The 16,784-nt window shown below is 44.0% G+C and overlaps 1 protein-coding gene across 1 annotated transcript in view; it reads right to left on the minus strand.

Moving 5' to 3' along the window:
* LOC118024641 (cartilage acidic protein 1-like) overlaps nt 1-16,784 on the minus strand; it is a 109,596-nt gene that overhangs the window by 82,631 nt on the left and 10,181 nt on the right. The window contains exon 2 of the mRNA XM_035026610.1: nt 10,132-10,331. Coding sequence (XP_034882501.1) covers nt 10,132-10,331 — 200 coding nt within the window. The remainder of the gene's footprint in view (nt 1-10,131; nt 10,332-16,784) is intronic.

Raw genomic sequence — 16,784 nt, forward strand, 5'->3', positions numbered from 1 at the left:
AAGCATCTTTGAACAGGTAAGGGGGAGAACCTCTTAAATACTATTCCCTTTAGTTATGCATACCCTCCCTAGTCCTCTTAGTAATAGAAAAACAAACTTTGGGAGGTCCTAAATTATTGACAACTCCAGACTCCTCTTTCCATCCATATGATAGACTGCTGAAGGACCCTACCACTATAAAAAAGAAGTACAGATAAAATATATTATTAATGTATTAATGGGCTCACAACTTAAGGAAAATCTCCAAGAACCACCCTACTCCACAGAAAAGGGAGTTGAAACTAGATCTGGCACTGATGACCCTAAACAAATGGGAATAAGGGGCTCAGAGCACTGTGAAGAGTATTACTAACTCTTGAGCTGGCAGCATAGTGAGGATACTGAACTTTAGAATCCTACATTAATCCAGGACCCTTGGAGAGAGCTAGTGTTCCCAATTAAAAATACCGCCTTTAGATAATTACAATAACAACAATAATAATTGTAAGTGGCAGGGTTTTCAAAGGGCAAAGTTGACATCCTATATGTATACCAGGAAGGGCTGCTCAAGAGTTGAAGTGGACTAAAGTCCTTGTAATGTTATAGAAGGGGGTTAAGATAATTTTAGAGTTTGTTAAAAATGTATCATAAAATTTCAAAAGAGACCACTAAAAGAACAGAAGAAGAGGGTAAAAGTCCCAAATCAACTAGAGGCAAAAAATGGGATTTAGAAAACAAGTATCTCCCTTCCCCCCCACCAAAAAAGCTGATCAATCAATCAATTTTTTAAAAAGCAAGAAAGGAGGAGCTCCTGGGTGGCACATTCAGTGGAGCGCCCGACTCTCAGTTTCGGCTCAGGTCATGATCTCAGGGTCATGAGATGGAGCCTGGCATCAGACTCTGCACTTAGTGCAGAGTCTGCTTAAGACTCTCTCTCTCCCTCTTCCCCTTCCCCCCTCTAAAAATAAATAAATCTTTTTAAAAAAAGGCAAGAAAGGAAAAGAAGCATTAAAAACATGAAAATTGAACAAGAGAAACAAGTTTAAAGATATCAATGTTCCTATTAAATGGAATGGACTAAACTCATCAGTAAGAAGACAGACACGGCCAGTTAAGAAAGAAATGTAAACTATACACGCTGCATACAAGAAACACACATAAAACATAAGGATTTTGGAAAGTTCAAAGTAAAAGGATGAAAAAATATATTCCTGGCAAACACTAACAGAAAGATGTAATAGTAATAATAACATTAGGCCAAAAGCATAATTAGGGATAGATGTGGTCACTTCATAATAATGGCTCCATTCACCAGGAAAATATAAAAAGTCTAAGATTTATTGTGGTCATCATTTCGCAATATATACAAATATTGAATCATTGTGTTGTAAACCCAAAACTAAAGTTATATGTCCATTACATCTCAATAATAAGAAAAAGAATTCTAAAACTGCACCTAATAAAATGGACTCAATGTACAGCAAAGTAGAGTCACAGAAAGAAATGGACTACCACACCAGGATATTTCAAACCAAGCCTCAGTTATTAATAGGCAGAGAAATATCAATAAAGATTATGATTTGAACGACACAATTAACACACTTAATTTAGTGGGCCTATGTAGAGTAATAGTTCACCTTTCACCATCTCTAAGACTTTCAGCAGATCTCTGGGCCTCAGTTTCCCTATGTGCAAAATGAGACAATACTACCTACAGTGCTCTCATCAAAGCTAAGGCGTCAGGCGCCTGAGTAGCTCAGTCGTTAAGTGTCTGCCTTCAGCTCAGGTCATGATCCCAGGGTCCTGGGATCGAGCCCCGCATTGGGCTCCCTGCTCGGCAGGAAGCCTGCTTCTCGCTCTCCCACTCCCCCTGCTTGTGTTCCTGCTCTCGCTATCTCTCTCTCTGTCAAATAAATAAATAAAATCTTAAAAAAAAAAAAAAAAGCTAAGGCGTCATCGAAGACTCAGCATTACTGCAGTATCTCTAGGAAAGAAACGACTTCCACTTAGTGCAAGCTGCCTGTTGTAAGTCACATCCCAATTTTAGTGATGTTAAAGTGTGAAACAGTGTGACTGAGGCTCAGTTAAATACCACATGTCATTCGAACTGCCGTGATGGTTTAAGATGCGATGACGTACGCAAACTACAAGGGGCATGCTGCTCACTCTGCTCCTTCAGAACTGAAGGTAAATGAGGGGAGAGTACGGCAAAAATCCAAAGTGGGGAATGTTTTAGCTTTTCACATCCTTGCACGTTTTCCTAGGTATCTGTTCCTCAAAACCAACTATTCTTCAGAGGAGAGATTAAGTCCTAACCATAGCATTCTTGGAAGAAAATGACTCACCAAGTCAGTAGCACTGGGGAGAAGGGGAGGGAGGCAGGGGTCACAAGCCCCCCCCCCGCCCCGCCGAGAAGAAGTGATGCTGGGAGTGAAAATGGCACAGAGAAGTGTGAGATGTGTTTGGGGGAGGGGGGAAGGGGGTGAGGAGTCGGGGAGGAAAGGGAAAGGAAAGGCCTGCTGCTGTAGGGGTGTAAGAGTGGGGAGGGTGGGCTTCACCTGCAGCCTGCCCTGTGCCTGGGACTTCAGGAGGCTGAGGTGGGACGAGGAAGGCCTTCTGCCCAGCCCACCACTTACAGAACTGGGGAGAAGACAGACTTCAAGGAAGGTGACTGGAGACAGGGCCTACATCCATCCACTTTCTGAATGGATGAAAAACTCAGACTACTAAAAGTAGCTTTGCCTTTTTCAGCAGAGGCAATTTTAGGGTCTTAATTATATTACTATTTTGGAATGGCTTTTTATAAATATCCTTCACTATGTGAAAATCAGTTTTTTGTTAAACTTCTTTTTTTAAAAAAAAATTAATTTTAAAACAATAAAATCTAAGTAAGCCCAAAGCTGTCTCCAGCCTGGAGAGGACATTGCTCCCTAGTTAAACAGACCCGCATGCTACCTGTCCTTCCAAATGCCCCCTCCAAGGCCTTGGTGATTCTCACCTGGAAGTGTTCTCCACCCTGTCCGACTCTTGGAATGCTTGCATCTCTCCAGGGTACCGGTCACTCATGACCTCACCCAGTTTCAGTGTGCTGTCTCACCAAGGGCAATGCGGACTTTAAAAGCCCTGAATCCTTCTCCCCGCCTCCAACCATCTAAGACACGGGGTGTCAAACAGTGAATTAAGGTGGCTGGTCACCAAGGAACAAAGTGTGCTTTTAGATTCTTCCCCAAACCGCACATGGTCCTTGGAGGGGTATACTTGCTTTATTCTTTTAAATAATATGCTTGTGGGTGGTATATTTATTTTAAGGCCATGAAATTGTTAAAATAATACTATTAAAATTCTCTGAGGTAATGGCCATCCCCGCTCCGAAAAATCACACCAAGCAACTGACGTACTAATTCCCTCTTGTTGCTGTAACAACTCACCACGAGCTTAGTGGCATAAGACAATACAAACTGATTATCTTACACTTCGGTCTGTCGGAATTCCATCATTGGTCTGTGCTGAAATCAAGGTGTTGGCATGACTGCATTCCCTTCTAGAAGCTCTAGGGGTAAATCTATTTCCCTACCTTTCTCCACCTTCTAGAGCCCACCCATATTCCTTGACCTGTGACCCCTCCCTCCATCCTCAAAGCCAGGAATGGTGAGTTTAAGTCTTTCTCACCTCACATCACTGTGACCTCCTCTTCCGCTTCCCTTTTTCTAGTTTTAAGGACCCTGTGATTACCTCAGGCCCACTCGGATAATCTGGGATCGCCTCACTATCTCAAGGTCCTTAACTTAATCCCATCTGCGCAGTCCCTTTTGCCAGATAAGACAGCATATTCACTGGCTGTGGGCATTAGGATACAACATCTTTGGAAGGCCATTATTCTGCCTACCACACCTTCTGTGGGGGGAGCGGGGTCGCTAGGGTACCTATCAAGGGGCTTCGGAACCTTGGGCTTTCAGGAGAGTCTGTGACCTTGTGCGCAGGGTAGAATGTTTGCCCACTGCTTCTGGGGAGAAGGAAGTTCAAATGCAGCAATGAGACGTCTCTGGAAGACCCACCATGCACCACTGAGTAACCTTTTTAGAAAAGTTTTTTTTTTTTTTTTTAAGATTTTATTTATTTGAGAGAGAGAATGAGAGAGAGCACGAGAGGGAAGAGGGTCAGAGGGAGAAGCAGACCTCGCGCTGAGCAAGGGAGCCCGATGTGGGACTCGATTCCGGGACTCCAGGATCATGACCTGAGCTGAAGGCAGTCGCCCTACCAACTGAGCCACCCATGCACCCTAGAAAAGTTTTCAGAATGCGTTTACAAGCCCTGGTTCCTGCTCCGGCTCATGTCTTATTAGTATTGAAAATCAGGGGCAGTCCCTGCTTAACCACAGCAGAAGAGCTGGCACCCCACAATCAAGCTACCATGATACCGGCGACAATGAATCTCGGGGTGAAGGGTGAACCATTTAAGAAATATATTTTTGCAGACGAGGCTTTAGAAGAAGTCCTCTTAGCAGTTGGAATCAGACAGTATTGAAGTTCCTCAATCCGGTTTTTAACAGCGGCAGCTTCTTTTGTAGATGCAGAATAGGCTTTGTCCTTCTTGGAACTATTAGGTCTAAATTGATCAGGTTCAGGCCCCGGAGTCTATGCGGCTGTACACAAGGTAGGGGCTTGAATAGCTGTTGAATTCAATAATCCCCAAGCTTACCTTTTATTTCTAGGCTATGAATAAATAGAAAAAGATGGAAATTGGAAATAATTTGGTGCTATTTATTAAGATCCAGAATGTACATAGCATTCCCAACATCTCCACTGCTTGGTATCTATCCCAGAAAAATATTTGCATATGTGGATAAGGATGCGCAGTTCAGCATTGTTTGCAGTGGTCACAGATTAGCGACAGCTTAAATGTCACTTGAGGGGTGACAAAACAAATGTGGTACATCCACACTAAACAACTTTAAAAAATGAGCTAAATCTATCTATCTATCTATCTATCTATCTATCTATCTATCTATCTATCATCTATCTATATCTATATCTATATATGAACAATAAGTATACTATGCAGTGAAAAAAAGTGAGTTTTGGAATAATATGTATCAGTTTGATTCTTCCAAAAATTATATATTTGCAACCTAGGAACATATATGTAATACATATATGTAATATAGAAATTTCTAGAAGTATAAACAACAAACTGAAAACAATTGTTATCTTAGGAAAGGACTGGGATGTGCTTAAAGGAGGGGTGGGGGGTTGATAGAGATGGATTTTTACTTTCATCGATATTGTATGATTTTTTTGGTAATAAAACACATATGAGTGTTATTACATTGTAAGATCTATTTTAAATTAGAAGAGAAAGATAAATTGAACTGAATGAAATAATCTAACATTTTAAAGTTGTCAAAACTGATGATCAAATCTATTAAAATGTTTTACAAAGCAACAATTAGCACAGAAAGTTCAATTTTTCCTATTTTGTTAAAAGTGTGTATGTGTATATACAAATAGACTTAGATAGACTACATATATCTGCATATATTTACAGGGATACATCTATCTACCCATCTATTATCTATCTATACACACTATATATATCTATATATGCTGCATGTATCTATATATACTCATAATAAAATGCATAAATCCTGCTTTGGTTGAATTGTAGATAAATACCTCATTCTTTATCATTGTTCTTATTATTTATAATGGCAAACATATCTCCTATATGATTATGATTAATCTGATAATTGAATACAGTTTGCTTTTAAATAATTCAATTAACCTTAGTAAATTAAAAAAGTTTTCTGACATAATTGCAAAATTAAGAACAAAATGAAACACTGCTTTATGATATGTAGCATCCCTTTAAATGAAACCCTTCCAAGTGTGAAGACTGCGTTAAGGTTTTATCAAATGAATGTTCTGTGTGGAAAAACTGATCTAAATCGTGATTTAAACTTTACAACCACTACAATCTTTCCCTTTGAGCAAAACTTCTGTTGGAAACTGAAAGGGTAGGGGGGGTTATCTCAGACCTCTGGGGATATCCCAGAAAACAAAAGCTACTCTAAAGGAATTGTGCAAGATCGACACCAACAGGAATCCCTTTCTAGACTATGTGAGACTGTAGATTGGGTGTTTAGCTCTGCTGAGAAAAGGGGAAGCTACTGAGCTTTTTATTTACCCAGGGAACCAGTCCTGAAGTTCCTCAATGGTCTGTGCGTGCGCGGATGTCTCTGGGGGTGATCAAATCCTCCCCTCACCCCGCAGGGAGGAGACTGTATGCACAGACCGCAATCATGCACCTGCCGGTCAACAGATAAGCCCTCCAGATGCGGAGGCACTCGCCCAGCTGTGGCCGAGGATCAGAGCCAGCCCATTCCCTCCCCCATCCCCGCAGAACAAAGGGCGGTCATTTTCTGCTCCTCCCACAGTCAGATGCACGCACACACGCCTTCCATCACAATTAACTCAAGAAACTGAAACACAACACAAACTCACCCGCAACATGCTCAAAATCAATGCCATCAATACCCAGAACGAGGATACCAAAAAAGCAAAACAAAACAAACCTATTCAAAGAGTAAATAGTCAAAGCAACAGTCAAGTGTCAAATCAGACACACTACAAGGTCAACACATCTAAGACAAATTCAAGTACAGGGAGCCTTATACACTGAAGAGCTGGCCATTATCCCAGGGGTCGCAAAGGTAAACGCCTTCAGGGACCAGCAAAGGTCTATAAGATAATACAGAGTGGGCCTGTCATGAGCTGGACCACAGGTGCTCCAGGTAAAGGTATTCACCTTCAATTTTTAGAAATTTCAACTCTTGCAGCATGATTCTTAAACAGAGTCTACAATCAAACAGAGAAGGAAACGGAGTTAAATATGGGTATAGAGTAGATGACATAGAATAAGAGTCGAAACCAGAAACGTGGCCAAGTCCACAGAGAATAAAATGCAGAGCAGTGGTCCTAGTTGTCATTGTTTGAAAGAATGGTGACCACTTGGTTTATATCTTCAAAGGCAATAGCAAAGCAAAAGTTAAAAGAAATGGCTTATTAAACTCTAATATGAAGGATTCAGATTTGTCAAATAGATTCTTGACATAAGTAATTGAGTTAGATTACAAAAAGATTGCACACATTCTCTTGGAAGGCTTTAAATAAATGGAGCTTCTAAGAGCTATAGGTGTGGCCTAATTGGAAGGCAAGGGGTGGACCAAATGACCTCCCAAGGTCCTGATTTAAATATGTCTATATAGTCAACCCTTGGTTATCCAGCCCAAAGAAGAAGACAGTGACAAATCAGCCTAAGCTGAAGATAATAGAAAGTTATATTTGCCTTTGGAACGTATTTTGGTACTTAAATTAGAACGTGTCTTTCTGACGCTCTGAGAATTCACAATGCTTCACAACAGCCACAAAGAAGGCCTGACCTGGAGCTGGGAGGCTGCCCAATTTCACCATCCTGTCCTCCATGCAAACCTTCTCCTTTGCTGGGAGTGGGCAGTATCATCTTGTAGAAGAACACTCGGCAGCCCAAACTTTCCCAGACAGGGCCTGCCTGGCTCAACCCTTCCCTGGGAGAAGAGAGAAGGGTCTTTCCCTGATCTCTGGCTGATTCAGGATGAGGATCCAGGATGGTCTGGGTTTTGTTTCTAGAGGAGGACTCCAAAGTGCTGCAGGCCCCACAGTCAACAGCAAGCTAGACCAGGTTTACCTACTCTAAGATGACTACAAAGGATGGTCTAGCCTCCCTACCACCAAGGACACAGAAGCAGATTTCTTGAGTTCTTGGAAGAGACAGAGGGAGGGACTTCATGGGAAATGAAGATGAAATGAATGCCCAGCACTTGGAAAGAAATAAACTGCATGCTCAGGAGATGCACTGGTAACCGTGTGCGTCCAAAGATGGGTGCGATGGAGAGCTGCACCTGAAGCTCATGTCCAAGGTGAAGGGCCAGGATGCTCACTGCAGTAAGTTGTAGAGGGCCTGGGAGGAGGGAAGGATGGTTACCCTACCATCCTCTGTCCTCTGTCGGCTCCCAGGAGCTATTGGGGGAGGCTGGTACCATCTGACAGGAGGCGGGGCCAGCTAGAACATTTCAGACATGCATCAAAGTCCCGTAAGCAGAGACTCATGGCTCTGGGAGGCAGGATTTGATGAGGTGGGCTGCTCCCGATTCAGAGAGACACCAGATTGTCACAGCACCAAGCATGGACAAGCTGCTCAGGTCACCTCAGCAGGGTCATTACAACCACTTCTGATGTTCCTTTTTCTACCACACTCTGCTCTTTAGTTTTTCCTTCCTAAGACCCAGAACTGTGCTAATTTCAATGTGGGCAGTATCATCTTGTAGAAGAACACTCGGCAGGCCAAACTTTGCCAGATAGGGCCTGCCTGTTAAATTAAATTTAAATTTAATTTAAATGAAATAAAATTAAAAATTCAGTTCCTCAGTCATAGTAGCCACATTTCAAATGCTCAACAGCCACGTGTGGCACGTGGACACCATACCGGACAGCACCAACATAGAACATTTGCATCACTGCAGAAGGTTCTATTGGACGGGGTGCTCATCCAGACTTCTAGGAGGTCTAGAATTGGGTACCTCCTACTCTTCACAGGGTAGAAGAAATGAATAAATGGAAGAAGAAGGGTGCTTTATAAAGTATCTTTTCTTTTCTTCTTTTTTTTAAAGATTTTATTTATTTATTTGAGAGAGAGAGAATGAGAGACAGAGAGCATGAGAAGAAGGAAGGTCAGAGGGAGAAGCAGACTCCCTGCCGAGCAGGGAGCCTGATGCAGGACTCGATCCCGGGACTCCAGGATCATGACCTGAGCCGAAGGCAGTCGCTTAACCAACTGAGCCACCCAGGCGCCCTATAAAATATCTTTTCTATGCATCATCACCGCTGATCCTCACCCTGTCCTGTGTGGTCGGTGGGGGTAGACTTCAATATGCCCATTTCAGAGTGAGAAAATAGGCACCGCATAGCCGAGTAACTTGCACAAGGTTTGCAACTATTGGGTGGTATGGTTAGGATTAACACCAGGTCTTCCAATTCCAAGGCCAGTGCTCTCTGCTGTTACATGCAGCTGCTACATGACAGTGCTACCTGACAGTGACTGTTTTCCATGCTGCCATAAAAGCTCAGGCCTCCCAGAATGAGGAGGACAGGCCCTGGCGTGTTTATCGATCGACTGATTTTTGAAGTGATAACAAAACTTTGCACAACTGTAGTTCAGTAGCTCTAGGGTTAGGGAGCCCTGGGGTTCAAATCCTGACCCATCCACGTCCCGTTTAATTGATGAGGGCAAGTCACTTCCCGTCTAATTCCCTTTTCTTGTGTATGTACTTCACAGAGTTGTCAGGAGGATGAAGTAAGGCAGTGCCGGGGAAAGGCTCAGCACGGGGCTCCAGAAACAGTGCTTATCGATGGTTACTGGCAGACCTGACAATGCACTAGTACATGCAACACCCTCCTGAGGTTTTCAGACAAGAAAGCATGACAATGACTCCTGTTTTTACAGATGATACATCTGAATCTCAGCGAGTAAGGGACTGACTCAAGGTCATGCAACTAGAAAGCTGTAGCTCTACGGCATGAACTCAAGCTACTTGGACTCCAAATCATATGCTTTTCTTACTACACAATGTTGCTTCTCGGGCGGGCAGCAAGGCATGCTTTAGAGAACGTTTAGCTATCCTGAATTCCCGTCTTCCTCCCTTCTGTGAAAGGGATGATTACTGTCTTCCTAGTCTTACGGAAGATGCTGTGCAAAGGCAGCTTTGAGCAGCCCCTTCTCTCATAATTGTCACCTTTAAGCCCTTCCTTCGTAGAGAGTCTACAGTCCCGCTGCTAAGGAAGTGTTACTTGTATAACTAAGGAGACTAAAAATCTGAAGAGCATGCCTCGAAGCAGAGCATTCAAATTCTCTCCCTGAAAAACTCTCCAGCCTCCATCTCTCACTGCTACAGCAAAAGACAAGGACATGGCATACTAGAGGCCCAGCTGAGCCCAGCTGAGACCTAGGAGCGGGAATATGTATTGTTGCAAACCATTGACTTTTGGTATTTGTTACTCAGCCTTATCACAGCAAAAGCTGACTGATATATGGGTCAGACTCAGGGTGGGAGACACTTACCCTGCCACAACGATCTCAAAATCCCCATCATGGTCCACATCGGTGACTGCCACACCATAGTTGAGCTGGGTGGGGTTGCTGTCATAGTCAGGGGGCAAGACGGAGCTGGTGACTGCAGTGAACATGGGTTCAGCACGCTGGGACCCCTCGGTGGGGGGCAGAAACTGCAGCAGCAGCAGGAACAGTAACATCCTGAACATCTGCAACCAAAATTTACAAATGTTACCGAAAGATCTCCTAAGCAAACAGCCCCAAGTAGGCCTTTCCCCCTTCTTCATGGAGGGCTTGGCCATTCTGAGGCTGCCACTTTCCCATAACACCTGCCCTGACCATCATGTTGAAACCTACAGCCTGCCTGCATCACACCTGATCACCCTTATCCTGCTCTGCTTCTTCTTCCTCTATAGCACCTATCACTGTGTAATCTATTTATTCATTATGCTTACTATTGATTGTCCGGCTCCCTCTGCTAGAATGTAAGCTCCACCAGGGCAAGGATCGTTGTGTTTTGCTTACTCATGCACACCAAGCCAAGGACAGGGTCTGGCGCATAACAGGCACTCATTACACAGTTGTTGAGTGAAGGAAAGAAGGAAGGAAGGAATGGGGGAGTATAAATACATTGGCATCTCCCATACTCTGTAAGAAAGATTGGGGGAATGAAGAAGATAACCACTCTCAAACAGTCCTGGGGTGGAGTGAGACCCCCATGGGTATCCCGGTCTAGAACAACAATAGAGGCAGCGAAGGATTATCCTTCAATGGGACATACCCCAGAGGTAGCTTGGAGGGAATCTGGCCAAGGTCCCTTCCTAGGGCAGCTGGCTATCATCTCCAGATCAGAAATCAGTCATTTAGGGAATGTATTCCAGCAGGATCTGGCGGCGGCACATCATTCACTTGGAGAAATTAAACCACTGTGTGTGTGTTTTATTATAAATTAATTATGTATAATGATTGTATAATTCATTATTATATCTCTAACATAACTCAGGGTGTTGCCCAGCAGCCTGGGGCCATGGGAGCTGGTGGCATGCACCCAGGAGACTGATGAGAATGGCCAAGGAGCTGGAAGGACCCCGCCCTGCCTCTGCGGGAGCTACAGATGGCACCACCCAGAGACTCTGCCTGCAGGCCCGGAGTCAGAGCTCACAGAGTGTTCTAAAGGCTCTGCTGAAACAAGTCTCATGAAGGCTGCGCAGAGCCAGTCCTGCAGGCAGAGTGGTGCCTTCCTGCCTTCAGAAGGCAGCAGACCCCTTCTTGATGGAACTTTTCCTGTTGGCATGCCAGTGTGTCTGGCAGCCGAGAGCAAGGCTGAGTGAGGCTGATGTCTTAATGAACAGAAGATGTGAAGACGGATTCTCCATATGGAGACAGACGCTCCTGCCAGCAAATGAGCATGCTTCCATTCAGGACCCAGAAACCCAAATGAAGCGCCCAGGCACTGCCTTCACAGTCAGACATGCTTCAGGAGCCTCCCTAATGCCTTGCTGGTGAGGCTGGGGAGAGACCCAGGGGCAGGACTCCCACTGTGGGCGGAAACTAACCTTGGTGAGCCTTCCTGGGAAGGGGGCTCTTGCAGCACGTTCATAAGGCACATGTTGGGTGTTGCACTATTAGAGTGAGGTCAAGCCTAAATTACTGAGATGTCTGAAAAAGACAGTATCTTCTCCCGGGCTGTCTAATCACGGAAGGCAAACGCATCACTATGAGAGTTAAGCAACTCGGCAGGAAGTTTGGTTGGATAAAGGAAACTTATAATTGGATTAATGAGCAGCTGGTGGTAAAATGAGAAGCTAAAGAGTATTTAATAACCAGTGTAGACATGATGAAATGTAGGGTGGATCTGAAGGTCACTGGTCTTTTCAAGGTATGACTTCTATTGTAAGGACAACAAATGAGTTTCAGCTTGAGAGCCAGATCCAGTTGATTGGCAGTGGATTGAAAGAGTACTGTGATCAGATTACAAGGTTTGCAATGGACAGAGAAAAGGAAAGTGGCATTGGGTATATCTTCTAGAAGCTAGTTAGTCCCTCCCAGGCACCATACCTACAATTTGGGTCACTGGCACCAGGGAGGGAGGTCCAGTTGGGGTAATACAGAAGGTGAAACAACCTTCTGTTTAGGTAATATCAGAATTCTGGAATAGGTTTCAGAAGCACATAACTACTGAAGAATACAGTATAATAACTATTTTTTCTTAGATTGCACACTTAATCAGGAAGCCTCAATGTTCTTTAGAAGAGATTCATAACTTATAAAAGTAAACATCTGGTAGAAATTTTCTAATGAAGGCCATGAGGGGCAAGAACCATGATCCAGCCTGTTGATTTTTACCTTTTCTGTGAAAAGGTGAACTTAAAAAAAAAAAAAAGATTATTTATTTGTTTGTTTGAAAGAGAGAGAGAGAGTGAGCATGAGTTAGGGGGAGAGGGGCAGAGGGAGAGGGAGAAGCAGACTCCCTGCTGGGCAAGGAGCCCGATGTAGGGCTCTATCCCAGGACCCTGGGATCATGTCCTGAGCCAAAGGCAGATGCTTAACCGATTGAGCCACCCAGGTGCCCCGCAAAGCTGAACTTTTAATTAAAGGAGCCATATGAAAGAGGTAGCTACTCTGTGTTAACCATTTCCAGATAAATAACCTAAAGCAAGGTTAAAAAGAAGTATTAACCTATGGGCTGACCTCCATTTTGCTAGGTGACATTGAACAAGTCACAGCCTTGTTGGGTCCTAGCTTTCTTCTCCAAAATGAGAGTTTGGGATAGACTCTAAAGGTCCTTTCCTGCTCTAAAATTCTATGATGAATTAAAGGATTTTTTTTTTAGAAGCAGAACTTCAGTAGTTTTTCTCTCTGGTGCCTTCTATAAACTTCAGACCAACCTGTGTGATTTTCCTTTCTGAGCACATTAAACATATTTTGAACAAAACAGCTTTTCAGCAGGGTTCTGCAGTAGTTTCCCCACAGAGGCCAAGGCCCAGAGAGGAATCAGCCATCATTAGTGCGGAATCTGAAATCACCCCACGTGGGCAGACCAGTGGACAGCAGCCCCCACCCCCCGCCGTGGGGCAGGGGCAGAGGGGGGCAGGGAGAACATGCAATTTACATGTTATTCTTCAGCTATGTCAAGGGCACTCAGCGCACCCAGCCGGGTTGCTCCGAACCAGCTGTGAATTAGAGGGGAAGCTGTGAGCCTATCTCCATGGCAGATTGGAAAACAGTTCTGGTGAAGACACTCAGGAAAAGGCCTGGAAAAGATCCACGTTCTACTCTCAGGGCTCGTGTGAAAGAAATCATTGAAGGGCTTCTCTGTACCTTGACTACTCAGACTGGTTCCCAGACCAGCAGCCTCAACATCAGCTAGGAGTTTGTTAACAAGCAGGATCTTGGGCCCCACCCCAGACCTAATAAATAAGAATATGCATTTTAATAAGATTTCAGGTGATGCAAATGCACGTTAAAGTTTGAGAAACACTGCTCAGCTGGAGCTTTACACTGGAATAACTGGGGGAGTTTTTTAAAAAATACTGCTGTCTGACAATGATTTCTTGGACATGACACCAAAAGCACACAACAGAAAATATAGATAAGATGGATTACCTCAAAACTTAAAACTTTTGTACATCAAAGGACACTACTGACAGAGTGAGAAGGCAACCCACAGAATGGGAGAAAATATTTGCAAATCATATATCTGATAAGGGATTAACATCCAGAATGTATAAAGAGTTCCTACAACTCAACAACAAAAAGCAACCCAATTAAAAATGGGCAAGGGACTTGAATAGACATTTCTCCAAAGAAGGTATATACAAATGGCCAATAAATATGTGAAAAGATGCTCAACATCAGTAATCATCAGGGAAATGCAAATCAGAACTATAATAAGATACCACTCATGCCCATTAGGATGGATATAGCAAAAAAACAAAAACAAAAACAAAAAAAACAAACCCAGAAAATGACAGTCATTCAAGAAGATGTGGGGGACTAAGACCCTTGTGCACTGCTGGTAGGAATATAAAATGGCATAGCTACTTCGGAAAACCACTGTGCAGCAGTTCTTCAAAAAAAATCCCAAATACAACTACCATGTGATCTGGCAATCCCACTTCTGGGTTTACATTGGAAAGAAGTGAAAGAAGGGGCTCAAAAAGATACTTGTACACCCTCATTCATAGTAGCATTATTCACAAGAGCCAAAAGGTGGAAGCAACCCAAGAGTCCATCGACAGCTAAATGGTAAACAAGTGTGGTCTATCCGTAGAATGGAATATTATAACCTCTCAAAAGGAAGACCGTTGTGACACACGCTATGACATGGATGAACCATGAAGACATTGTGCTGAGTGAAATAAGCCAGTCACAAAAGGACATATACTCTATCATTCCACTTAGATGTGGTACCCAGAATAGTCACATTCACAGACACAGAAAATAGAATGGTGGTTGTCAGGGTCTGGTGGGGGGAGGAAGAACGGGGAGTTAGTGTTTAATGGAGACAGAGTTTCAGTGTGGGAAGATGACAAAGTCTGGAGATAGATGGTAGTGATGGTTGCACACCAATGTGAATGTGAGCAATGTCACTGAACTCTACACTTAAAAATGGCTAATGTGGTACATTTAGAGACCAGATGTCTGGTCTCACACCAAGATATTCTCACTTAACTGGCACAGGGTGCAGCAGGGGCACATCAGAGTTCTAAAAGCTCCCCCATGTGATTATAATATGTTGTATACCAGTGCTTCTCAAACTTTAATGTGTATGTGAATCACCCGGCGGTCTTGTTCAATTGCAGATTCTGATTCACTAGATCTGTAGTAGGGTTCAACATTCCCCATTTCTAACAAGTTCCCAGGTGATGCCAATGATCCTGGTCTACAAGTTAAACATTGAGTAACAAGGTTCTGTACTATAGCTCCCAGTCAAGAAACCAGGGTATATACTACAGTGAAGGTATGAGATTAGTTCAGGAACCTGCTCCTCTGTCTCTAGATCTAAGATTGATTGAAATCAATCGAGGGTTATGCAATCCTCAGAGCTGCAGGCTCAGTTTATCCCTATACACTCAAAGTCCTAGCTGTCTTCAGCTCGGAGTTAAATTACCATACTTAATATGAAGTGACAAAGAAGGATTCTGATTCCAGTTTTTACAAAAAAGTGAGAAGAGGGTAAGGGTTGGAACTGGAGGGGGGTCAGGTCTAGGAGAAAGGGGATGGCTATCACCAAATGGTACAACCTAGAGAAAACAGGGTATGGGGAGGAATTTGCAGGCTAAGACAAAGGTGCATGCCAATGTGTCCTTAAAAACCATGATAGTGCCTGGTACTAGTTGGTGCTCAATTAATATTTGTTAAATGTACAAAGGAATATGTCCAAATGATAATGTGAATCAGCAGAAATTGTTTGCAACTTGTCATACAGTTATTTAAAACCTGTTCTTTCCCTAAAGCAAGGCTTCTCAAACTGTAAGATGCTTACAAATCACCTGAAGATCTTGGTAAAATGCACATTCTGATTTGGTAGGTCTGGGGTGGGGCCTCAGTTTCTGCACTCTAACAAAATGTCACATGATGTCTCTGCTGCTGGTTTGCAAACTTCACTTCTAGTAGCAAGGCTCTAGACCAAAGGTTCTATAAACCTTAGCTGGCCTATAGACTCACCTGGGAGTTTTTAGAAATATGACGTGGCCCAGGTCCTTCACCCAGTTTCGGACTGAATTGGTCTGGGGTGGGGCTTGGGTGCTGTATATTTTTAGAAGCTCCCCAGATGATGTTGATGGACAGCCTGGCTTGAGAACCACTGCCCTAGACTCATGGTCCTCAGAGACCTGGGAGTGTAAGTTACAATCTGCTTTAAAGTGAAAAATGTTTCTGCTCCTAAAATTCCTCACCAGCTTGTTGAAGTATATGAAGAAAAACTACTTAGCTAGAGAATGTCACAGGAAGAGGTGAGATAGGGAGTTTGGGGAAGAAAGCAGAGCAGGCTGGAACCGCATGAAGCGGAAGGGCCGCCGGCACCTGGAGTGACCTCACATTTTACATGGCTGACCTGAGAAACCTCCTGTCACACCACTGTGAACATCTGAATCTTTTGGGAGAGCGTGGAGAAGTTAAACATGGAATCAAAAAGTAGGTTGAACTGAAACTTTTTCTTGAATGCTTGGGTGTGAAGCGCCTACTATGTATTTGAGCACTTTGAGCGGCTCGGAGTAGGAGGTTAAGCACGTAGGTGCAAACGGAGGACACCCAGGGCCGAGCAGCCTAGAGGAGGCGAGGCTAACCACCAAAGGCAGAGCTTGGGCCGAGGGGCGCAGGGCCAGAATACCCGGTGCCTCAGTAAGGAATGTGGGCTGCTCCTACAGGGGAGGTGTCGGGAGGGGGCAAAGAGGGGTCTGGCTTAACAAGGGTAAGGGATGGTAGGACTGGAGTCAGGGACCTGGATTTGGATTTCACCCCCCCCCGCCACCCCCGCATCAACTAGGTAGTGACCTTGGGCATGTTCCTCCATCGTTCAGCTCTTCAGTGTCGTCATCTGTAACATGGTGTCTGACATGCTCACTGTCTGCTTCCCACGTTACAGATGACAACGCACCAAGGTTTCAAGGGTTAAGCGAGCTAGTGGACACCTGTTGGGGGCCAGGCCGGGCAGTGCT

This window comes from Mirounga leonina, unplaced genomic scaffold, assembly GCF_011800145.1.
Source record: "Mirounga leonina isolate KUSES-001 unplaced genomic scaffold, KU_Mleo_1.0 Mir_114, whole genome shotgun sequence".
NCBI classification, from domain to species: Eukaryota; Metazoa; Chordata; class Mammalia; order Carnivora; family Phocidae; genus Mirounga; species Mirounga leonina.